Source organism: Eschrichtius robustus, chromosome 10 (assembly GCF_028021215.1).
Source record: "Eschrichtius robustus isolate mEscRob2 chromosome 10, mEscRob2.pri, whole genome shotgun sequence".
NCBI classification, from domain to species: domain Eukaryota; kingdom Metazoa; phylum Chordata; class Mammalia; order Artiodactyla; family Eschrichtiidae; genus Eschrichtius; species Eschrichtius robustus.
The window spans coordinates 57,557,737-57,583,758 of record NC_090833.1 but is presented as its reverse complement, the minus strand read 5'-3'; the positions used below and the strand labels follow the sequence as shown (position 1 = coordinate 57,583,758).

The window sequence follows — 26,022 nt, the reverse complement described above, 5'->3', positions numbered from 1 at the left end:
TCACTACTGTTTCATCTTCACTCTCTACCCAGTAACATGATACATCCTCACGTTTTGCCATAAAACTCTGAAATGCCCTCTAAATGCCTAGCTCTGGGCTTTGGTCCACAGGATGTTAACCAACATCACAGACAGATCTAAAATTTGCTTACTTGGCTGGCCTCTCTGCCTCTGCCAGCGACCTGAGAACATACCTGGGCTAGCCCACTGAGTCCAGTGGGCTGATGGGGACACATGGAGCAGATGTGTGAGCTGGCCCAAGCCGAGGTCAGCACAGCTGCCTAGCCAAGCCCAGCCTAGATCAGACAACCTGCAGACTCATGAGCAAAAGAAGTGCTTCTCATCACAGGACACAGATTTTGCAGTTGTTTGTTATGCAGCATAACTGTGGCCATAGTTAACTGAAGCATTACTGTGTGACCTTGGGCAAGCCCTCTTCCTTCCTCTCCTCCACTGCTCATCTGTAAAGTGATGGGAGGGATTGGAGGATCTGTACAGCCCCTTCTAATGAAGCTGAGGACCAAGAAACCTGGGATGAAAAGAGCTCCAGACTCCAGATGCTCAGATTTCTTCCAGGCCTGAAGATGGAGCTGAGGAAAACACTTCATCAGGCACTGTGGGCAGGTAGAGGAGCCTTGTCCCCAGTGGTATAGCCATAAATGTCTCACAGTGTGTCCACAGTTATGTAAACAGTGAGAGAAGAAGTTCTGACAAACCTGGGCTCCAGAATGTCCACAAAGGCAGCTCCCCCAAAAAACTTGTTTTCTATAGGTTTAAACCTAGACAAATAAGCAAGTTAGAAGACAGGATTGGAGAAAATGGAAATCTTTATTTTTAAACACTAGTACATTTCCAAGCTGTTTCAAAAAGGAAAAATCATATTACTTCAAAACTATGCATCAAAGCATATTTATTTTAAACTCTAATCTTACAAACACATAATGAAAGAAACATATATTTTATAAATATCTACTCAGAATATGTATTATGGAAAAAAAGTATTTAAAAATAACAGCCCCAGATCTCCCTCTTTAAATATATAAAATTCCCATACAATTCATAAGAATTCTTTCTCAAGAGCCAAAAACTTCACAAAGGCCAACAACTCAGTTCTCATCAGACACAATCAAAAGTAAAACGGATATTAAAAAATGTAAAATTTCTGTACAAGGGAAATGCAGATAGCATATGGGTAAATCTTATTACCATACATGCCATTTGTGTTTTAAAAATGTTTTATAAAAACTGCCATTTAAAACAAATAAGTGAGAGTCCTTCCCTGACTGTGGAAAATATATAAATTATCACCCTCCCACCTGGGAATCGAGGCTCCCACCTGCTAGGGTTGAGGAGAGAAGTCTCCATGTGGCTCCTGAATAGGGACTAAGTAAGCCACACGTGGGGATCCACCTCCTCTGGCAGTGGCTTTTTTTGATGGGTGATTCACTATTATTCCCTTCTACTTAGAAAAATTCTTTGGGATCACAGGAGACAACTGCTCAGAAGTAAATGCAAGACTGACTAGGAGACAACTTCAGATTGTGGTATCCAATTAATAATGCGTATTTTGTGGTTTTGGTGACCAAACTCTGGGAAGCCTAATTTTCCACTGTCAGAGACACAGCCCGTCACCTACCCCAGCGAAACACATGGCACAGTCCCAGGCTGTCCCTTCATCGTTCCTCTTCTAGCCCAAGTCATTCTGTTGCCTGCAGCAGTGTAGGTAGACTATTGCCTCTTCTGACACTTCTTCTGGAAAGAGCTCTTCAAAAACGTGCGGTAGACGGGGTCATCCACATATTCGTTCTTAAACCTGGAGCTCAGCACTCTCTGTCTCTTTTTCTCCCCTTGGATTATGTCTGTTCCATAAAATGTGTCTTCAAATCGCATATCAGAGGCTGTGGACTAAGAACAGCCAGTGTTACACTGCAGAAGGGCAGGCACTTGACAGCATAAGAACGGACAAAGATCGGACTCAGTCAGCAGTGGGGAGGGTGCTGAGGCCCAGAGAGAAGGCCCCATGCAGGGGCCTTGGAGCCTCCCCACCTGCTTCCATTTAGCTCAGTTTTCTTCAGGATCACCAACCCCCAGGGACTTTCCCCAACATGAGCAGGACTAAATTCTTCTCATTTAAATCTCCCTCACTCTTCATGCCCCCTCTGGCTCCTGCCCAACCAGGTATATGACAAATTTGTCCACAGTCATCTCTAATTCACCCCTATTCCTATTTACCTCTGGGCCTCTGTCCCCACCACTTCCCTGAAACTGTCCTTGCTCGAGTCCTAGTTCCTAGGACACTTCTCTACCCTAAATTTATGTGACTACTCTGTCACCTAACTCTTGCATGAAGCTGTCATTTTGTAAGCCCTCCTCCTGCCTCTCCTCCTCCTCCTCTGGCTGCTCACCGTGGATGTCTCAGCGGCTCCCCTTTCTTAACTATTTGCTCAACTCTCATGCCCCTGAGGCTTTGCGTGTGGCCTTTTCCTTGCCACATATGCTCCCCGGGCCTGCCTGCCCACACTCACAACTTCAATTTCAACATCAACCACAAAGATGCTCACATCTCTCGCCCCAGTTCAGACCTCCACCTGTGCTCAGGCCTGCAAACATGTCCAACAGCCCAGCAGGCATCTCAAAGTGTTTATACTGGAGGCACTTTGAACCAACCCAACCTAAAGTGAACTCCAAGTCTTCCTTCTCCATCTCTGTCCTTCCTGTATTCAATGAACGGCAGCACCATCCCCATCAATTCTAGCTACACTAATCGGAAACCTGAAAGTTATTGTAAACTTCCCCTTGTCCCTACCCTATCCAGGGCCCCTCTTACATGTACCTTGAAGCCCTCCATCCTTTCTTCTTTAACCCTACTGACCCCATGGCCCTCACACTTCCTCTCCTAAACCACTGTAACAAATGCTGCACCCCAGTCTATTTTTCACAGCACCACTAGAAGAAAGCTCTCTAAAATCTCTGATTATATGACAGCCTTGCTAATAGTCTTTCAGTAGCCCTACTGCCTTCAAGATGATGTCTACGCTTCCTAGGCTGGACATACATAACCAGGCATAATCCTACCCCATGCTTGGATTAGACTGAATTATTTGCAATTCCCGGCCACACCTTACTGGTTTATGCCCCTCCATCTTTAGATGTACTGTTTCCTTTGCATAGAAGATATCCTATCCTCTCTGCCACTGACAAGCGTGAGGTTCCTTCTTTTGGGTTCCTGTAACACTCCACATGTCAATGCAGTAGAATGAGGGCAGTGGCAGAGATAAGGGGTAGGTAAGTGTCTCCCCATAGGGGGTGCCTTGAACCCCTTCACGGTGAGGATATTAGGGACTATGAACTGAATTTTATACATGTTCCCAACAGCAAGGAATGTGCCCTGATACAGTCACTGCTCAGTAAGTGATAGCTAGGCAAAGGAATGTGGGCTTTTTCCGTTACGCTCAGGTAAAGCTCACTTTTTTTTTAATTTAACTTTTATTTTATATTGGAGTGTAGCTGATTTACAATGCTGTGTTAGTTTCATGTGTACAGCTAAATGATTCAGTTATACATATACATATATTCATTCTTTTTCAGATACTTTTCCTATATAGGTTATTACAGAATATTGAGTAGAGTTCCCTGTACTATACACAATAGGTCCTTGTTATCTATTTTATATATAGTAATGTGTATGTGTTAATCGCAAACTCCTGATTTATCCCTCCCCCCCCCATTTCCCCTTTGGTAACCATACTTTTGTTTTCAAAGTCTGTGGGTCTGTTTGTTTTGTAAATAAGTTCACTTACACAATTTTTTTTTAGATTCCACATATAAGTGATATCATATATTTGTCTTCTCTCTGACTTAGTTCACTTAGTACGATAATCTCTAGGTCCATCCATGTTGCTGCAAATGGCATTATTTCATTCTTCTTATGGCTGAGTAACATTCCATTGTGTGTGTGTGTGTGTGTGTGTGTGTGTGTGTGTGTGTATACACCACATCTTCTTTATCCATTCCTCTGTCAAAGGACATTTAGGTTGCTTCTATGTCTTGGCTATTGTAAATAGTGCTGCAATGAACATTTGGGTGCATGTATCTCTTTGAATTATGGTTTTCTCTAGATATGTGCCCAGGAGTGGGATTGCTGGATCATATGGTAGTTCTATTTTTAGTTTTTTAAAGATCCTCCATACTGTATTGCATAGTGGCTGTATCAATTTACATTCCCACTAACAGTGCAAGAGGGTTCCCTTTTCTCCACACCCTCTCCAGCATTTGTTGTTTGTAGACTTTTTAATGATGGCCATTCTAACTGGTGTGAGGTGATACCTCATGGTATTTTGATTTGCATTTCTCTAATAATTAGTGATGTTCAGCAGCTTTTCATGTGCCTCTTGGTCATCTGTATGTCTTCTTTGGAGAAACGTCTGTTTAGGTCTTCTGCCCGTTTTTTGATTGGGTTGTTTGTATTTTTTAATATTGAGCTGCATGAGCTGTTTATATATTTTGGAGATTAATCCTTTGTTGATTCGTTTGCAAATATTTTCTCCCATTTCTGTGGGCTGTTTTTTCATTTTTTTTAATGATTTCATTTGCTGTGCAAAGCTTTTAAGTTTAATTAGGTCCCATTTGTTTACTTTGTTTTTATTGTCATTACTCTAGGAGGTGGATTAAAAAGATTTTGGTGCGATCTGTGTCAAAGAGTGTTCTCTTTATGTTTTCCTCTAAGAGTTTTATAGTATCTGGCCTTAAGATTTAGATCTTTAATCCATTTTGAGTTTATTTTTGTGTATGGTGTTAGAGAATATTCTAATTTCATTCTTTTACATGTAGCTGTCCAGTTTTCCAGCACCACTTACTGAAGAGAATGTCTTTCCTCCATTGTAGATTCTTGCCACCTTTGTCATAGACTGGGTGACCATAGGTGTGTGGGTTTATCTGTGGACTTTATATCCTGTTCCATTGATCTATATGTTTGTTTTGTGCCAGTACCATACTGTTTTGATGACTGTAGCTTTGTAGTATAGTCTGAAGTCAGGGAGCCTGATTCCTCCAGCTCTGTTTTTCTTCCTCAGGATTGCTTTGGCTATTTGGGGTCTTTTGTGTTTCCATACAAATTGTAAAATTTTTCATTCTAATTTTGTGAAAAATCCCGTTGGTAATTTCATAGGGATTGTGTTGAATCTGTAGATTGCTTTGGGTAGTATAGTCATTTTGACAATATTGATTCTTCCAATCCAAGAACATGGTATCAGTATATCTTTCCATCTGTTTGTGTCATCTTCAATTTCTTTCATCAACATCCTAATAGTTTTCAGAGTACAGGTCTTTTGCCTCCTTAGGTAGGTTTATTTCTAGGTATTTTATTCTTTTTTGATGTGATGGTAAATGGGATTGTTTCCTTAATTTCTCTTTCAGATCTTTTGTTGTTAGTGTATAGGAATGCAAGAGATTTCTGTGTATTAATTTTGTATTCTGCGACTTTACCAAATTCATTGATGAGCTCTAGTAGTTTTTTGGCAGCATCTTTAGGATTTTCTATGTATAGTATCATGTCATCTGCAAACTGTGACAATTTTACTTCTTTTCCAATTTGGATTCCTTTTATTTCTTTTTCTTCTCTGATGGCCCTGCTAGGACTTCCAAAACTATGTTGAACAAAAGTGGTGAGAGTCGATATCCTTATCTCACTCCTGATCTTAGAGGACATGCTTTCAGCTTTTCACTGTTGAGAATGATGTTAGCTGTGGGTTTGTCATATATGGCCTTTATTATGTTGAGGTAGGTTCCCTCTATGCCCACTTTATGGAGAGTGTTTATCATAAATGGATGTTGAAAGCTTTTTCTGTATCAAGATGATCATATGGTTTTTATTTTTCAGTTTGTTGATGTGGTATATCACACTGATTGATTTGCGAATATTGAAGAATCCTTGCATCACTGGAATAAATCCCAGTTGATCTTAGATTCGGTTGGCTAGTATTTTGTTCAGGATTTTTGCATCTATGTTCATCAGTGATATTGGCCTGTAATTTTCTTTTTTTGTGGTATCTTTGGTTTTGGTATCAGGGTGATGGTGACCTCACAGAATGAGTTTGGGAGTTTTCCTTCCTCTGCAATTTTTTTGGAATAGTTTCAGAGGATAGGTGTTACCTCTTCTCTAAATGTTTGATAGAATTCGTCTGTGAAGCCATCTGGTCCTGGACTTTTGTTTGTTAAAAGTCTTAAAATCACAGTTTCAATTTCAGTGATTGGTCTGTTCATATTTTCTATTTTTTCCTGGTTCAGTCTTGGAAGGTTGTACCTTTCTAAAAATTTGTCCATTTCTTCTAGGTTGTCCATTTTATTGGCATATAGTTGTTTGTAGTAGTCTCTTATGATCCTTTGTATTTCTGTGGTGTCAGTTGTAACTTCTCCTTTTTCATTTCTGATTTTATTGATTTGAGCCCTCTCCCTTTTTTTCTTGATGAGTCTGGCTAAAGGTTTATCAATTGTTTATCGTCTCAAAGAACCAGCTTTTAGTTTCATTGATTTTTGTTGTTGTTTTCTTCATCTCTATTTCATTTATTTCTGCTCTGATCTTTACGATTTCTTTCCTTCTACTAACTTTGGGTTTTGTTTGTCCTTCTTTCTCTAGGTGCTTTAGCTGTAAGGTTAGGTTGTTGTTAGGTTTGAGATTTTTCTTGTTTCCTGAGGTAAGACTGTATTGCTATAAATTTCTCTCTTAGAACTGCTTTGCTGCATCCCATAGGTTTTGGATTGTTGTCTCTTTGTTATCATGTGTCTCTAGGTATTTTTTGATTTCCTTTTTGGTTTCTTCAGTGATCCACTGGTTGTTTAGTAACATATTGTTTAGGCTCCACGTGTTTGTGGTTTTTGCAGTCTTTTTCATGTGATTGATTTCTAATCTCATAGTCTTGTGGTCGGAAAAGAGGCTTGATATGATTTAAATTTTCTTAAATTTACTGAGGCTTGCTTTGTGACCCAGCATGTGATCTATCCTGGAGAATGTTCCATGTGCATTTGAGAAGAATGTGTATTCTGCTGCTTTCAGGTGGAATGTCCTATAAATATCAATTAAGTCCATATAGTCTAATGTGTCATTTAAGGCCTGTGTTTCCTTATTGATTTTCTGTCTGGATAATCTGTCCATTGATGTAAGTGGGGTGTTAAAGTCCCCCACTATTATTGTGTTACTGTCAATTTCCCCTTTTATGGCGGTTAGCATTTGCCTTATATATTGACATGCTCCTATGTTGAGTACATATATATTTACAATGTTATATCTTCTTTTTGGATTGATCCCTTGATCATTATGTAGTGTCCTTCTTTGTCTCTTGTAATAGTCTTTATTTTAAAGTTTATTTTGTCTGATATGAGTATTGCTACTCCAGGTTTCTTTTAATTTCCATTTGCATGGAATATCTTTTTCCATCCCCTCACTTTCAGTCTGTATGTGTCCCTAGATCTGAAGTGGGCTCTTATAGACAGCATATATGCAGGTCTTGTTTTTGTATCCATTCAGCCAGTCTATGTCTTTTGGTTGGAGCATTTAATTCATTTACATTTAAGGTAATTATCAATATGTATGTTCTTATTGCCATTTTGTTAATTGTTTGGGATTTGTTTTTGTAAGTCTTTTTTCTTCCCTTCCTCTTTTGTTCCCTTCTCATGTGATCTGATTATCTTTAGTGTTGTATTTGGGTTGCTTTTTTCTTTTTTGTGTGCATATCTATCATAGATTTTTGGTTTTCAGATCACATGAGGTTTTGATATAGCAGTCTCTATATATACAAGACTGTTTTAAGTTGCTGGTCTCTTAATTTCAAATGCATTTCCAATATCCTGCATTTGTACTATCCTCTGCTCATGACTGCTGGTTTTGATATCATATTTGTGTGTGTGCAGATGATTTCCTACCTTTACTGTATGTTTGCCTTTACCAGTGAGCTTTCCCATTTGTAATGTTCTTGTTTCTAGTCGTGGTCTTTTCTTTTCTGCCTAGAGAAGTTCCTTTAGCATTTATTGTAAAGCTGGTTGTGGTGCTGAATTCTCTTAGCTTTTGCTTATCTGTAAAGCTTTTGATTTCTTCATTGAATCTGAATGAGAGCTTTGCTGGGCAGAGTATTCTTGGTTGTAGGTTTTTTCCTTTCATCACTTTAAATATATCATGCCACTCCCTTCTGGCCTGCAGAGTTTCTGCTGAGAAATCAACTGATAACCTTATGGGATTCCCTTGCATTTTATTTGTTGCTTTTCTCTTGTTGCTTTTAATATTTTCTCTTTGTCTTTAATTTTTGTCAGTTTGATTACTATATGTCTTGGTGTGTTCCTCCTTGGGTTTATCCTGTATGGGAGTCTGCATTTCCTTGGACTTGGGTGACTGTTTCTTTTCTCATATTATGGAAGTTTTCAGCTATTATCTCTTCAAATATTTTCTCAGGTCCTTTCTCTCTTCTGCTTCTGCGACCCCTATAATGTGAATGTTGGTGCATTTAATGTTGTCCTAGAGGTTTCTGAGACTGTCCTCCTTTCTTTTCATTCTTTTTTCTTTATTCTGTTCTAACGCAGTGATTTCCACTACTCTTTCTTCCAGCTCACTTATTAGTTCTTCTGCCTCATTTATTCTGCTATTGTTTCCTTCTAGTGTATTTCTCACTTTGGTTTTTGTATTGTTCCTCTCTGTTCTTTAAATCTTCTAGGTCTTTGTTAAATATTTCTTGTATCTTCTCAGTGTGTGCCTCCATTCTTTTTCCAACATCTTGGATCATCTTTACTATCATTACTCTGTATTCTTTTTCATGTATATTTGCCTATCTCCACTTTACTTAGTTGCTCTTCTGGGTTTTTATCTTGTCCCTTCTTCTGGAACACATTTCTCAACTGTCTCATTTAGTCTAACTTTCTGTGTTTGTGGTCTCCTTTCTGCAGGCTGCATGATCATAGTTCCTCTTCCTTCTTGTATCTGTCTCCTGGTGGGTGAGCTTGGTCCAGGGGCTTGTGCAGGATTCCTGGTGGGAGGGACTGGCGGGTGGAGCTGGGTCTTGTCCCTCTGGTGGGCAAGGCCATGTCAAGGGGTGTGTTTACAGGTGGCTGTGAGGTCAGTACAAGTTTAGGCAGCCTGTTTGCTGATGGGTGGGGCTGTGTGTCCCCCCCCCCCCCCCCCCCCGTTGCTGGTGGTTTTGCCCGAGGCGTCCCAGCACTGGAGCCTGCAGGCTATTGGGTGGGGCCAGGTCTCAGTGCCAAAAAATGCAACCTCCAAGAGAACCCACACTGATCAGTATTCCCTGGGGCCTCCACCACCAGAGTCCTTGCCCCCACAGTAAGCCACAGCCAACACCCTCCTCTCCAGGAGACCCTCCAGGACCCTCAGGTAGGTCTAGCCCAGGCTCCTATGGAGTCACTGCTTTGTGCTGGGTTCCAGTGCACGTTGTGTGTGCCCTCTAAGAGTGAAGTCTCTGTTTCCCCCTGTCTTGTGGAACTCCTGCACTCAAGCCCCACTGGCCTTCAAAGCTCAATGCTCTGGGGGCTCCTCCTCCCAATGCCAGACCTTCAGGCTGGGGAGCATGACGTGAGGCTCAGAACTCTCACTCCATCTTGTTGTGGCTTCCTCTTTGTCTTTGGATGTAAAATATCTTTTTTGGTAGGTTCCAGTCTTTTTTGTCAATGGTTGTTCACCAGTTAATTGTGATTTTCGTGTTTTCGTGAGAGGAAGTGAGCTGCAGTCCTTCTACTCTGCCATGTTGTTGGAATCGAGGGGCTGCTTTTAGTTTGGATACTTCCTGCTCTTTCCTCAATGTGTGCTGGCTGTTATCCCCTTGATATGGGGTGGGCAGCTGTGGTGACCCGTGCTCACTCCTGGTACCCTGGGGTAGTGATCAGTGCCTACTTGTGGGTCTCCCAGCAGTGGCCTGCATGCCCGCAAGATGGCAGGGCCAGCGATTGGCACCTGCTCATGGGTCTCTCAGTGGCCGCAGCAGCCCATGCCCACCTCTGGAGCTCACGATGACAGCGGTGGCTCATGCCTGCCCCCAGAACTCATATAGGTGGTGTCCTGTTGCCTGAGAGTGCACGCAGGGAAAGAAGCTCCTGTGGCAAGTCCTGCCCCTCTCCTCTGCATCCCCCAACAATGGTGCCTTGCCTCTCTGGCAGACCCAGGCTTCTTCTGAGTGCATCCTCAGTTGCCACACTCCAGCCTCTTCAGGCTGTCTCTGTGCAGCCAGCACTGGTCCTTTCCCTGAGTCTGACCTCCAAAGCCCAAGCTTTAGCACCCAGCCCCTGCCTGCTCTGGCAGATGAGCATCTCAGGCTGGGGAGTTCAGGGCGGCACTACCAACCATCTGTGTAGGTCACTCTCTGTTTTGCCTTCCTCAAACTGGTTGCTGAGCTCTCCAAAGCTCCCCCTCCATCCAGGCTGATCTCCCCACCAGTGAGGGGACTTCCCAGGGCGAGGGAACCTTTCCTCCTTCATAGCTCCCTCCCTGGGGCACAGGTCCCATCCCAATTCCTCTTTTCTTTTGTCCTACCTGGTTTACGTGGAGGTTTTTCTGCCTTTACAGAAATCTGAGGTTTTCTGCCAGCGTTCAGTAGATGTTCTGTGTGAATTGTTCCACTTGTAGATGTGTTTTTGATGTATTTGTGGGAGGAGGTGAGCTCTAAGTCCTATTCCTCCACCATTTTGATTCCTCCCTCCAGGTAAAGCTTACTTTAAAGTACTATTCTTCCTTCCTAATTTCCTATTTTGCCCCTCAAACGTGTTCCCAACTGGTTTTTACTGAGATGACACCAACTGTGTCACAGAGGCCCCCTCCCCTGGTAGTGACACAGGCAGGGTCCAGCTTTTAAGGCTTGAAAGCACATGGTCAATCATGAAGAAGAGAGAAACAATGGAACAATTACAAAGAAGCTTGAAAACTAAAAATGGACCCAAGTGCAAAGCTGGGCATGTTCCCTGCTAGCTCGTGAGATGGTCATCCAGGGTGATAGGCTCCCTCCATGGATTCCCCCAGATGCTCCTAGCTTCACTCAGGAAGAAAAGTAAGAGACTGTGGATGGGCTGGGCACCCTCTACCGTTAGGATAAAACTGTTTTGGTTCATTCATTCTTGGCAAAGCACTTCCTCTGAGTAATCTTTCCCTTTTATAAGTGCTAAAGTTAAAGGAGAAAATAAAACATCTGTGAAAGCGTTGCCACTGTGTGAGGACAGCAGAAGTAAGCCTCTCAAATACAATAATAAAACCAGTTTACCAGCAGCATCAGTTAATCATACACCATTGCTATGCTTATTCTGTGAGACCATAAAAGGTAATGGGGCTGTTTCTGAAGTTAGTGGAAAGGAACCCAGCACAGTCACTGCCTCTTTAGAAAAATTTCTCCCCAAGTCAGCATATGTCTGGGTGAGCACAAGTCATTAAAACATGAAGGCCTCCCAGTGGGGGCTGCAACCCACCCCACCTTAAAAAAAACCAAAAGATTTCTCTAATTATAAAGTATCTTCCATCAATAAGTTTTCCAATTAGATTTGTTTCACCAACTGGAAAAAAAATAGCAGTCAGGAACAGACTAGCCAAGGGCCAGAGGGTTATATACAAACCTTAAGAAAAAGCTGGTTTTCTACAACAGAAGCACGTAAGTCTTTGATTCAGTAAAAACAGAGGTGGCAAACTGGATTTAGGGACAGTGAGCAAACTGGATTTTGTCTCTGAAGAAATTTTCTACTAGGCTCAACATAACGTAACAGGTTAGATTCAGAGTACCTATTTTTTAAATTAAAAATTTTCTATGAGAATTTTTAAAAAGCAGTTCAGTTTGGTGTGACTGTTCTGGGAAATGGACCTTAGAAAATTCGTGCTCAAGTAAAGCTACATGGGAAAGCATACTGGTACTGGAGCCAAATCTACTGTGGAACAAAGAGATTGTGATCAGAGCAGAAAGCAAAAAGCTTTCTTTTAATGTGATTAAGAAATGGTATTTGAAATCTATAAGACCCAGCTGGTAGGATGTTTAACCGTACATGGATTAGAAAATCAAAGACCTGAGAGACTTCCAGAGGGCTACCTACTCCATTTCCCAACCTCTAAATCTTTAGATTTTTTTTTTAAAAAAAGGGGGGAGGGAATGGGAGGGGACAGAGAATCCATGGAAGATAGGAAACAGGATGAGAGGCAGTCACCTCCAGCATCTTGAAAAGGCAAGTTTTTCTCAAGAGATTTCAAGACCTAGAACACTGACCAATTATCCAGGTTTTTAGGTCTTTGTTAAGGTTTAACAGATGTCTTTACTATAGGAATATTTTCTTTTCCCTTTCCCTGCTGTTTATTATCTGGGGGTTAATCTGTTTTCAGGTGTGTGGGTCCCCTGCATGCCACATTGCCTCACTGGGTGGGCAGCAGTGCTGTTACTATCACTCTTCTCTTGACTGTTTCACTTTGAAGGACCTTCCCCTCAAGGATGCAGCTGAGGAGGAAAAGTCAGTTTACACCTGATGCGGTTACCCTGTTCTCAGGATCCCATCTGACAGGAGAGGAGCTGAACATACAACTGAACATTTAAGGAAACCCATGTTCTTCCAAAGTAATCTAGGGTAACTCTATCACTGCATAAAAGTATACCATTAGCATGCAATGAAAACTAAGGATGTCATTTATTCAGAAAAAAATTTTCATTTTAGTCAGAAAAATCCCCTCATTCAAATTTCCTAGTTTAGGACTTATCATCTCACAGATGCACTAGATGCAATTCTAAATGAGTAAAACTGACTTCATTTCAGGGTCCAGTAAATATTTTATGATACAATAATGAAAACTAGGTTATTGTGAATTATATTTTTTAACAACTTCAGTTTTGATTATTTGTCCATGTTATTTGTCTTTTAATGGTATGTACAGGGCTTGAAACTAATAACGTTTTCTTTTGTAAAAAAAAACTGCTTTAGTATTCCCACAACAAGTATTTGGGCTTTGTTTATTCCTTTTGTTATAAAAATGAGAGTTTAGTTTAGTTATAAATTGACACAAACATTAATCAGCTTCTGAGAGAGAAGTTAATACAGTTGACCTTGAACAACATGGGTTTGAACTATATATGGGTCCACTTAATACATGGATTTTTTTTCAATCATAAACATGATGGTACTACACGATCTGCGAGGGACTGAATCCATAGATGCGAAACTGTGGGCAGGAAGGGACTGACTATATAAGTTGTATGTGACCGTGTGGAGGGTCAGCACTCCAACCCCCCACATTGTTAAAGGGTGAACTGTATATGATAAGGCCATAGGAAACTAGATGTTCGCTATGCTGAGTCCCCTTGAATCTCCTACTGAAAGCTTTCTTTTAACGTTGCTTCCACTAACAAGATTGTAAATGTCTGGATGGTATCTTTATATGTTCCCAGTTAGCTTGCATAGAACACATATTCAATAACTTTCTGTATGCCAATAGATGTTAACACAAAGAAGCATCATTTGACCTCATTAGAAAGAAAGATGAGGAACTTGCACCAGTTTCCCTGTTTCTGGCCACATTTGAGCTTTGGATTAAACAGATTTCAATAAGAGAAAGAGAAAAAAAAGGCTTTCTTCAAAATCAATCCAAAAGCCTAAGTATGTTTCCTGCTGGGCTTGGGACACAGTGAGAGAGGAGAGATTCACATGGCAGATCCCTCAGAGGGATTATTGAGCACTTACAAAACGAGCTTTCACTCTCTTGGGTAACTCTTCATCTAAAGTGTAGATGTCCTCTCTCTTCATTGCTATCTGGGATCCATCTTCAAATTCAACCTAATGAAAAATAAGACATCGAGCATGATCTATTTAAAAAAGAAGCAAGCACTCACCATTTTCTTCAGGGTTCCAATTAGCTACATAAAAAAGAAAAAAGGATTCAAGCAGAACAAACAAGAGAACTAGCCAACAGCCAAGGAAGGAAGAAAAGCTCTTTCCCTTATCAAACTAAGAACAAAGTATGTTTTCAAACAGGCTAAAATTCTTGAAAATGAGTGTCTTGCAATATGTGATATGAAAACTTTATCCCCCGAAAGCAAAAACAAAGAAAAGTAACTGCTGCTCAAATGATTTCTCAGAACATGAGATTGTGGCCAATTTAACATTAAGATGGGTGGGGCCTGTAAATACTGATTGATTGTTTCTTTAAGAGGCTCTGACAACATAAGAGGGAGGACAGTTTCTCTTTGAGAAAGAAGTGATGATATATTTACTCTTGTATAATAATCCTCCCAGATAAAATAATTTCTCAAGTTCTTATGGAGCTTTAACTTTCAAAACTCACTTTTGTTAAATTCAAACAAATGGCCAGGAAGATCTCAGGTTCTCCTTAACCTCACGTGTCAGCCACCTCAATTTGTGAAAATACATTATCATCTAAATGAAAATGTTTAAAACTTTTTTTTCAAGCTAATCAAATGGCAGCAAGTAATTTCGTTATCCAGTTTTTTCAATATTTTAGGATATTTTGTTAGAGAAAAACTGACACTGAATAACAAACAGAGCATCTGGGGGAAATTCATCAAATGCCCTACTCAAAGTGATCTTGGTTTAGGCTCAATCCCACATGAACTCTTCCAGAAGAAAACAACAAAAGGGATGCAATCAGGGTAGAATATCTAATATGTTCTAACTCTGAACCACTTATGGTATTTTTGAAATCCCTAACTTGTCTGTCTGAATTATTTACTTTTAAGAAATAAGTATATGCTTGCAATTCCAGTTAAAAGATAAGTTAAACCATGTAGCTGTGCTATTTATGTTAATAAAAAAAAATCTGCTGAAGTTTAAAAAATACTAAAGATAAAATATATAATTAAACTTCGTATTTATTATCCATGTACTGCTCACATTTGACTAAGCTCAAACAAGGGGCAAAATTAGGTCTCGGTCACAGGAGACCTCTCCCTGCTACTTCTCAGAACGCTGAGATGGGAAGGCTTTTCTTCCTGGCCTTGTTTCAGCAAAATGGTTTCTGTAACATTTAATTAGGCCAAGGTGTCATGCAATTTATACAGTTTGATAGCATAGCTAGAACTACCTGTGCCTACCTTTCTTCTGTTTTAGATCATTTGAAAATTCTAAAAGAGAAAAAGGCAATTTTAAAACTAAGAGGGAGTATGGTATGGTAACCAACCATCCCAGTTTGTCCAGGACTGAAGGGGTCTCCCAGGATGCAAGACTTTCAGTGCTAAAATCAAGGACAGTCACCCGAGTGTTCACCCGAGTTGGGACAGAGCCAAGAGTAAATTCTGGCCCTTCCCTTTACCAGCTGTATGCTCTTGAACAAATTATCAAGTTCACTGAGCCTTTTTTCCCTCCTTTGTAAAGCAGGAGTCAAAAACATCTATCTTGCAGGGCTACTGTGAGGGCCCCCAAAATGCATATACTTAGGATACTTAGCACTGTGCAGTAGGTATTTAGTTCCATTTTTATAAATATCTTTGCTTATTCAATGGTGAGGCTGAATAAATAGACACAAAACACAAAATGATCTCAAAAGGCCAGTTGGTTTAATGAGGAATTTTAAACTACTTCCTCGAGAGACAATTTTAATATTAGTCTTAACTTTTTCATTGAGTCTGTAAATATGCTCACAGTTCTATGTTGATAGGCCATCATAAATTCAACTGAAGTTAGCACACTGATTACTAATTAGCCTGAATTTCAACATGTCTTCATTATGATACTTTTCATGTAGCTAATAGCTTTGCTACATGTAAGATGCTTCACTTTTGCATTTATTGTTTAATTAAATGTAATTATTTTCTTTTGAATGATGTAGTAAACACTTCTTTTCTAGGAGTCTCCAGTATTACCAGCCTGTCTTGTGATTTTTGCCTAATTTTGGACATTCTGATACAAAAATGCTCCAGCACTTACCCTGCTGTAAATGACCTTAATCTGCAACTTAACACTTTGTCACCAATACAAAGGGGAAATGGCCTTCTCTCTCTCTCTCTCTCACACACACACACACACACACACAAACACTGGTTATGTACATCCTCCCCTCCCCACCCCGTTTGCTTTTTCTACACCTTAAAAAAATGTTCTCCCCTAAGTTTTCCAAACTTCTTTGAACACTTTTAATTACATTGTGCTCCAGTTTTTAGTGCAGTGTCTTTTAATGTACTGTTCCATTTAAGCCCTAGCCCTTTATCAGTCTTTGAACAGTTTCTCTGAGGAAACTGGAGGTCTTATCATTCTCAAGCTGTTTTTAACTTCACAGGCCTGAACCTTCTTGCTTTTTCTCCTTTTACTTCAATCTTCCTGTTTTTACACTACTGCTTAGCTTTAGAATGTTGATTTCTGCCATCGTGTTACTAAAAGTACTATAATTTATTGATTCTAATAAATTTGTTCCTTTTTAAAGTCTTTCTGAAGGAATATAAATAAATGCACATGCGCCATCCATGTTGTTTTCCTTATTAGAGCTTAACTCATCCTCATTTCTAATAGGGATACAATTCATTTTTAAATTGTATATATATTCTTTAATAATATGTAGAGTTGTTCAGTAACAGAATGCCAAAATGATAACTGCACTTTTCATTAAATAAGCACTCCTTTACGCTCGGGTGCACAAATGGCCACATCTGTGCCGATGCACCATTGGTTTAGGTTTGCTGAAACGCCCGACGGGGATGATGTCTCTCAGGGAAAAGCCACCCATTCAGGGGCTGCTGGATGAGGAACAGCCATCACTGATTTGGCTTACAGTTAGATAATCCCGCCAATTAGTCTCTCCCCGTATAGCAGAAACACAAGAAAGCAGCCCACCATCCAGCTGGGAATCTTTTTGACCTAACTTAACCCATTCATCAAATGTTACTAGAGTTTCCCAGTATCGAACTCGGTAATAAAAGTCTAATATCTAGGTCATCAAACATCGAATTTTTGCCTTTTTTATAAAACAAGAGGTGTTCCAAATTCACGTGGCTTCTTGGTCAGCAGTACACTGGCTGTACTGTCTGCCCTCTGGCTTCTCCTGTCCGTCTCAGCAAGCATCACACCCAGGGCGGCACTCACCTGGTACATGTGGGCAACATTTGATCCGAGATATTTTGCCCCGTAGAGTTTGCCATCAGGCCACTTGACTTGAACGACTTCTCCCTCGGCAGGAGGGCCTAGCCTCACACAGTCTCGGCTCTGCATAATAAATAGAGTTAGGCTTTTCAAGGCAAATGTCTAAGTGACTGCATTTAGAACGTAGCAAATGATGAACTCCTGGCAATTAAAAGGAGTTATTGCCTCTGTGTTTTATGGATTATGATCTTGCATGGGTGTTCAGGGGAAGAGCTATAAGCCAAAGGAGTACTTAAAGATTCAGCCTACATCATAAAGTTACAAAGGAACCACCATGATCCAAGAAGGAAAAAACAGCATTTACATTTGCTATTTGACAAAGAATTGTTCAGAGGGTAAGTAAAATGTGCATAGAAACTGCTTTAGCTGAGAAATAGACTGGCTAATGATTTATAACACCTGACATTTATACAGCATTTTGCAGTTATCGGAATGCTTTAACATACATCTCGTCTGATCCTCACAATCGTTCCATGAGGTAGGCAGAGACTATTAATTACCCCCATTTTACTGACAAGGAAACTGAGCCTCCAAGGAGGCTCCTTTCAGTTGTCAGGATCTCTGGAGAAGTGAAGCGGTGTAAGAGATGAAGAACTGAGGACACCCAGGTGGACCTGGGGACAGGAGAGAAGCAGACTGTCATCAGAGCTGGCAGGCCCGGACAAAGCAGCAAGGGAAAAAAATGCAGGAGCCTCCAGAGTGCAGCAGGGGAAGCTGTAAGGCCTGGGTCCTGCTCAGCAGGCCTCTTCTGAAGACCCCTGGACCTTCCCCTGCAGGTCTGGTTCTGCCTGCACCTCCCATCCACTGAGTAGTCCACCTCATTCCGCAGGTAATCCTGGCAGTGCCACAAGCAGTCTTCTCACCTCACTTCTTCCACTCAGCACTGCCTCCTCCTCGGGCAGCAAGTCAGAACAAACTTCCCACTAGCTCATCCTGGGAAGGTGCTTTTTAGAGGGGGAGGGATACATTTTGCAAACTTAAGTTTGTATGTATTGAGAATGACACAATAAAATTTTAATACAAAGGAATTAAATACTTGACGACTTTGATAAATTTTTTGCACATTTAGCAATTCATGTTTTGCTAATCCTGGTATTTTACTGATGAGGCCAATCTGACTGACTGAAATGCACACTTGACCAGTCAAGCTTTAAATACAGACTGGGCAGGGTTCTGTGGTTTAAATGAGAGGCACACACAGGAAATATTCAGTTGTTTATGATTATAAATCCACCATGTATTACTTTTCATTATTAACAGAAATTTTGCATCATAAAGGAGTGGGCCTTTTACTGTTGGGTTCAGAGTATACCTGAGAGGTTCATCTTTCTCACTGCAGACTATGCCTCCATTTAAAGCTATGGGCAAAGAAAAAAAAGTGTGTGCTCAAAGGCTCTGCAGAGTTGACAGTCTGCATCTTAGTCAAATGAAAATAAGTTTCTTCTTGGCCTTCATAATATTTGATCTCAGGCTACACAGAATTGAAAGGGTAGGATGAAGAATTGTATTCTATATATGCCCCTGGAGTTATCATCACTTTTCATTTCCCTTCCCTTCCAAAGATGTACATGGTACTAAGAAGACTAGAAGGTGTAGCTTCTAAATAGACGCTGTCTCCTAGGATAGGAAGCTACGTCAGCTCAGGGATAACTCTGAGCTAAAACCCAGATGGTTTGGTGATGGTGGCAAGGAGAGAACAAGAGTAAGTTTCTTCCTTCTCCTGAAGTTTTATTCCATGTGGAGGAAGCTCCATTAAGGTAATACTCCTGGCTTTTCTTTTTTTTTCCCACTCCCTCATTCATTCACTTTTTTTTTTTATTTTCATTGGAGGATACTTGATTTACAATGTTGTATTAGTTTCAGGTGTACAACAAAGTGAATCAGTTACACATATACATATACCCACTCTTTTTTAGATTCTTTTCCCATATAGGCCACTACTGAGTATTGAGTAGAGTTCCCTGTGCTATAGAGTAGGTCCTTATTAGTTATCTACTACTATATTTTATATATAGCAGTGTGTATATGTCAATCCCCGTCTCTCAATTTATCCCCCCCCCCGCCAAAGCAATCTACAGATTCAACACAATCCCTATCAAATTTCCAATGGCATTTTTCACAGAATTACAAAAAATTTTTTACAATTTGTATGGAAACACAAAAGACCACGAATAGCAAAAGCCATCTTGAGAAAGAAAAATGGAGCTGACGGAATCAGGCTCCCTGACTTCAGACTACACTACAAAGCTACAGCAATCAAGACAGTATGGTACTGGCACAAAAACAGAAATATAAAACAATGGAACAGGATAGAAAGTTAAGAGATAACGCCACACACCTATGGTCACCTATTCTATGACAAAGGAGGCAAGAATATACAATGGAGAAAAGACAGTCTCTTCGATAAGTGGGGCTGGGAGAACTGAACAGCTACATGTAAACAAATGAAATTAGAACACCCCCTGACACCATACACAAAAGCAAACTCAAAATGTATTAAAGATCTAAATGTAAGGCCGGATACTATAAAACTCTTAGAGGAAAACATAGGCAGAACACTCTTTGACATAAATCGCAGCAAGATCTTTTTGAATCCACCTCCTAGAGTAATGAAAATAAAAACAAAAATAAACAAATGGGGCCTAATGAAACTTTAAAGCTTTTGCACAGCAAAGGAAACCATAAACAAAACAAAAAGACAACCCTCAGAATGGGAGAAAATATTTGCAAACGAAGCAACCAACAAAAGATTAATATCCAAAATATACCAACAGTTCTTGGAGCTCAATATCAAAAAAAACAAACAACCCAATCAAAAAATGGGCAGAAGACCTAAATAGACATTTCTCCAAAGAAGACACACAGACGGCCAACAAACACATGAAAAGATGCTCAACATCACTAATTGTTAGAGAAAGGCAAATCAAAACTACAATGAGGTATCACCTTACACTAGTCAGAATGGCCATCATCAAAAAAATCTATAAACAAATGCTGGAGAGGGTGTGGAGAAAAGGGAACCCTCATACACTGTTGGTGGGAATGTAAATTGATACAGCCACTATGGAGAACAGTATGGAGGTTCCTTAAAAAACTAAAAATAGAGATCCCAGGAAGAGGACTGGGGTTGGCTGCGTGAACAGAGCCTAAAGGGGGCTAGCGTGACACAGCTGGCCGGGAGGGAGTCCGGGAAAAAGTCTGGACCTGCCTAAGAGGCAAGAGACCATTGTTTTGGGGTGCACAAGGAGAGGGGATTCAGAGCACCGCCTAAACAAGCTCCGGAGACGGGCACGAGCCATGGCTTTCAGCGCAGACACCAGAGACAGGCATGAAACGCTAAGGCTGCTGCTGCAGCCACCAAGAAGCCTGTGTGCAAGCAAAGGTCACTGTCCACACACCTCCCTTCCCAGGACCCTGTGCAGCCCGCCACTGCCAGGGTCCCGTGATCCAGGGACAACCTCCCCGGGAGAACACACGGTGCGCCTCATGCTGTTGCAACGTCACGCCAGCCTCTGCCGCTGCAGGCTCGCCCCGCATTCCGTACCCCTCCCTCCCCACCAGCCTGAGTGAGCCAGAGCCCCCTAATCAGCTGCTCCTTTAACCCTGTCATGTCTGGGCAAAGAACAGATGCCCTCAGGCAACCTACAGGCAGAGGCGGGGTCAAATCCAAAGCTGAACCCCAGAAGCTATGCAAACAAAGAAGAGAAAGGGAAATTTCACCCAGCATCCTCAGGAGCAGCAGATTAAATCTCCACAATCAACTTGATGTACCCGGCATCTGTGGAATACTAGAATAGACAATGAATCATCCCAAAATTGAAGCGATGGACTTCGTGTGATTTTGTCTGTATAGCTTTGCTTTTACCATTTATCCTAGGGTTTTGTCCATTTCCTTGGTTTTTGTTTGGTTTTTTTTGTATACTTTTTTAGCACTTGTTATCATTGATGGATTTGTTTTTTGGTTTGGTTGCTCCTTCTTTCCTTTTTTCATTACTTTTCAATTTTAAAAAAATTTTTAATAATTAAAAAAGATTTTTATTTTAATAACTTTATTTTATTTTATTTTTTTCTGTCTTTCTTTTTTTCTCCCTTTTCTTCTGACCCGTGTGACTGACAGGGTCTTGGTGCTCCGGCCGGGTGTCAGGCCTGAGCCTCTGAGGTGGGAGAGCTGAGTTCAGGACACTGGTCCACCAGAGACCTCCTGGCTCCACATAATATCAAATGGCGAAAGCTCTCCCAGAGATCTCCATCTCAATGCTGAGACCCAGCTCCACACAACGACCGGCAAGCTACAGTGCTGGACACCTTACGCCAAACAACTAGCAAGACAGGAACACAACCCCACCCATTAGCAGAGAGGCTGCCTAAAACCATAATAAGGTCACAGACACCCCAAAACATACCACTGGACGCGGTCCTGCCCACCAGAAAGACAAGATCCAGCCTCATTCACCAGAACACAGGCACCAGGAAGCCTACACAACCCACTGAATCAACATTAGCCACTGGAGGCAGACACCAAAAACAACGGGAACTACGAAGCTGCAGCCTGCAAAAAGGAAACTCCAAACACAGTAAGTTAAGCAAAAGGAGAAGACAGAGTAACACAGAGCAGATGAAGGAGCAAGGTAAAAACCCACCAGACCAAACAAATGAAGAGGAAATAGGCAATCTACCTGAAACAGAATTCAGAGAAATGATAGTAAAGATGATCCAAAATCTTGGAAACAGAATGGAGAAAATACAAGAAACGTTTAACAAGGACCTAGAAGAACTAAAGAGCAAACAAACAATGATGAACAACACAATAAATGAAATTAAAAATTCTCTAGAAGGGATCAATAGCAGAAGAACTAAGGCAGAAGAATGGGTAAGTGATGTGGAACATAAAATAGTGGAAATGACTACCACAGAGAAGAATAAAAAAGAAGGAAAAGAATTGAGGGCAGTCTCAGAGACCTCTGGGAGAACACTAAATGCACCAACATTCGAATTATAGGGGGTCCCAGAAGAAGAAGAGAAAAAGAAAAGGACTGAGAAAATATTTGAAGAGATTATAGTTGAAAACTTCCCTAATATGGGAAAGGAAATAGTTAATCAAGTCCAGGAAGCACAGAGAGTCCCACACAGGAAAAATCCAAGGAGAAACACGCCAAGACACATATTAATCAAACTATCAAAAATTAAATACAAAGAAGACATATTAAAAGCAGCAAGGGAAAAACAACAAATAACATACAAGGGAATCCCCATAACGTTAACAGCTTATCTTTCAGCAGAAGCTCTGAAAGCCAAAAGGGAGTGGCAGGACATATTTAAAGTGATGAAAGGAAAAAATCTACAACCAAAATTACTGTACCCAGCAAGGATCTCATTCAGATTCGACGGAGAAATTAAAACCTTTACAGACAAGCAAAAGCTAAGAGAATTCAGCACCACCAAACCAGCTTTACAACAAATGCTAAAGGAACTTATCTAGGCAGGAAACACAAGAGAAGGAAAAGACCTACAATAACAAACCCAAAACAATTAAGAAAATGGTAATAGGAAAATACATATCGATAATTACCTTAAATGTAGATGGATTAAATGCTCCAACCAAAAGACATAGACTGGCTGAATGGATACAAAGACAAGACCTGCATATATGCTGTCTATAAGAGCCCACTTCAGATCTAGGGACACATACAAAGTGAGGGGATGGAAAAAGATATTCCATGCAAATGGAAATTAAAAGAAAACTGGAGTAGCAATACTCATATCAGACAAAATAAACTTTAAAATAAAGACTGTTACAAGAGACAGAGAAGGACACTACATAATGATAAAGGGATCAATCCAAGAAGAAGACATAGCAATTGTAAATATTTATGCACCCACATAGGAGCACCTCAACATACAAGGCAAATGCTAACAGCCATAAAAGGGGAAATCGACAGTAACACAATAATAGCAGGGGACTTTAACACCCCACTTTCACCAATGGACAGATATCCAAAATGAAACTAAATAACGAAACACAAGCTTTAAATGATACATTAAACAAGATGGACTTAATTGATATTTATAGGACATTCCACCCAAAAACAACAGAATACACATTTTTCTCAAGTGCTCATGGAACATTCTCCAGGATAGATCATATCTTGGGTCACAAATCAAGCCTTGGTAAATTTAAGAAAATTGAAATCGTATCAAGTATCTTTTCCGACCACAACGCTGAGACTAGATATCAATTACAGGAAAAGATCTGTAAAAAATACAAACACATGGAGGCTACACAATACACTACTTAATAATGAAGTGATCACTGAAGAAATCAAAGGGGAAATCAAAAAATACCTAGAAGCAAATGACAAAGAAAACACAACGAGCCAACACCTATGGGATGCAGCAAAAGCAGTTCTAAGAGGGAAGTTTTAGCAATACAATCCTACCTCAAGAAACAAGAAACAACTCAAATAAACAACCTAACCTTACACCTAAAGCAATTAGAGAAAGAAGAACAAAAAATCCAGAAAGTTAGCAGCAGAAGGAAAGAAATCATAAAGATCAGATCACAAATAAATGAAAAAGGAATGAAGGAAACAATAGCAAAGATCAATAAAACTAAAAGCTGGTTCTTTGAGAAGATAAAGAAAATTGATAAACCATTAGCCAGACTCATCAAGAAAAAAAGGGAGAAGACTCAATAGAATTAGAAATGAAAACAGAGAAGTAACAACTGGCACTGCGGAAATACAAAGGATCATGAGAGATTACTACAAGCAACTATATGCCAATAAAATGGACAACCTGGAAGAAACGGACAAATTCTTAGAAAAGCACAACCTTCCGAGACTGAACCAGGAAGAAATACAAGATATAAACAGACTAATCACAAGCACTGAAATTGAGACTGTGATTAAAAATCTTCCAACAAACAAAAGCCCAGGACCTCATGGCTTCACAGGCAAATTCTATCAAACATTTAGAGAAGCGCTAACACCTATCCTTCTCAAACTCTTCCAAAATATAGCAGAGGGAAGAACACTCCCAAACTCATTCTATGAGGCCACCATCACCCTGACACCAAAATCAGACAAACATGTCACAAAAAAAGAAAACTACAGGCCAATATCACGGATGAACACAGATGCAAAAATCCTCAACAAAATACTAGGAAACAGAATCCAACAGCACATTAAAAGGATCATACACCATGATCAAGTGAGGTTTATCCCAGGAATGCAAGGATTCTTCAATATACACGAATCAAACAATATGATATACCATATTAAAAAATTGAAGGATAAAAACCATATGATCATCTCAATAGATGCAGAAAAAGCTTTAAACAAAATGCAACACCCATTTATGATAAAAACTCTCCAGAAAGTAGGCATAGAGGGAACCTACCTCAACATAATAAAGGCCATATATGACAAACCCACAGCCAACATCGTTCTCAATGGTGAAAACCTGAAACCATTTCCATTTAGATCAGGAACAAGACAAGGTTGTCCACTCTCACCACTATTATTCAACATAGTTTTGGAAGTTTTAGCCACAGCAATCAGAGAAGAAAAAGAAACAAAAGGAATCCAAATCGGAAAAGAAGAAGTAAAACTGTCACTGTTTGCAGATGACATGATACTATACATAGAGAATCCTAAAGATGCTACTGGAAAACTACTAGAGCTACTCAATAAATTTGGTAAAGTAGCAGGGTACAAAATTAATGCACAGAAATCTCTTGCATTCCTATACACTAATGATGAAAAATCTGAAAGAGAAATTAAGGAAACACTCTCATTTACCACTGCAACAAAAAGAATAAAATACCTAGGAATAAACCTACATAAGGAGGCAAAAGACCTGTATGCAGAAAACTATAAGACACTGATGAAAGAAATTAAAGATGATACAAACAGATGGAGAGATATACCATGTTCTTGGATTGGAAGAATCAACATTGTGAAAATGACTATACTACACAAAGCAATCTAGAGAGTCGGTGCAATCCCTATCAAAATACCAATGGCATTCTTTACAGAACTAGAACAAAAAATTTCACAATTTGTATGGAAACACAAAAGACCCCGAATAGCCAAAGCAGTCTTGAGAAACAAAAACGGAGCTGGAGGAATCAGGCTCCTGGACTTCAGACTATACTACAAAGCTACAGTAATCAAGACAGTATGGTACTGGCACAAAAACAGAAATATAGATCAATGGAACAGGATAGAAAGCCCAGAGAGAAACCCATGCACACATGGTCACCTTATTTTTGATAAAGGAGGCAAGAATATACAATGGAGAAAAGACAGCCTCTTCAATAAGTGGTGCTGGGAAAACTGGACAGCTACAGGTAAAGAATGAAATTAGAACACTCCCTAACACTATACACAAAAATAAACTCAAAGTGGATTAAAGACCTAAATGTAAGGCCAGACACTATAAAACTCTTAGAGGAAAACATAGGCAGAACACTCTATGACATAAATCACAGCAAGATCCTTCTTGACCCACCTACTAGAGAAATGGAAATAAAAACAAACATAAACAAATGGGACTGAATGAAACTCAAAAGCTTTTGCACAGCAAAGGAAAACATAAACAAGACGAAAAGACAACTCTCAGAATGGGAGAAAATATTTGCAAATGAAGCAACTGACAAAGGATTAATCTCCAAAACTTAAAAGCAGATCAATATCAAAAAAAAAACCCACAAACAATCCAATCTAAAAATGGGCAGGACCTAAATAGACATTTCTGCAAAGAAGATATACAGACTTTCAACAAACACATGAAAGGATGCTCAACATCACTAATCATTAGAGAAATGCAAATCAAAACTACAGTGAGGTATCACCTCACACGGGTCAGAATGGCCACCATCAAATAATCTACAAACAATAAATGCTGCATAGGGTGTGGAGAAAAGGGAAC

General features: G+C 40.1%; 1 protein-coding gene across 1 annotated transcript in view; it reads right to left on the bottom strand.

Annotated features, from left to right (window-relative positions):
* Positions 1-976: 976 nt before the first annotated feature.
* KDM4C (lysine demethylase 4C) overlaps positions 977-26,022 on the bottom strand; it is a 418,075-nt gene continuing 393,029 nt past the window's right edge. The window contains exons 20-22 of the mRNA XM_068552402.1: positions 17,035-17,154; positions 13,687-13,779; positions 977-1,905 (exon numbers count right to left, since the gene is read on the bottom strand). Of these exons, the coding sequence (XP_068408503.1) occupies positions 1,729-1,905; positions 13,687-13,779; positions 17,035-17,154 (390 nt within the window). The 3' untranslated portion in view covers positions 977-1,728. The remainder of the gene's footprint in view (positions 1,906-13,686; positions 13,780-17,034; positions 17,155-26,022) is intronic.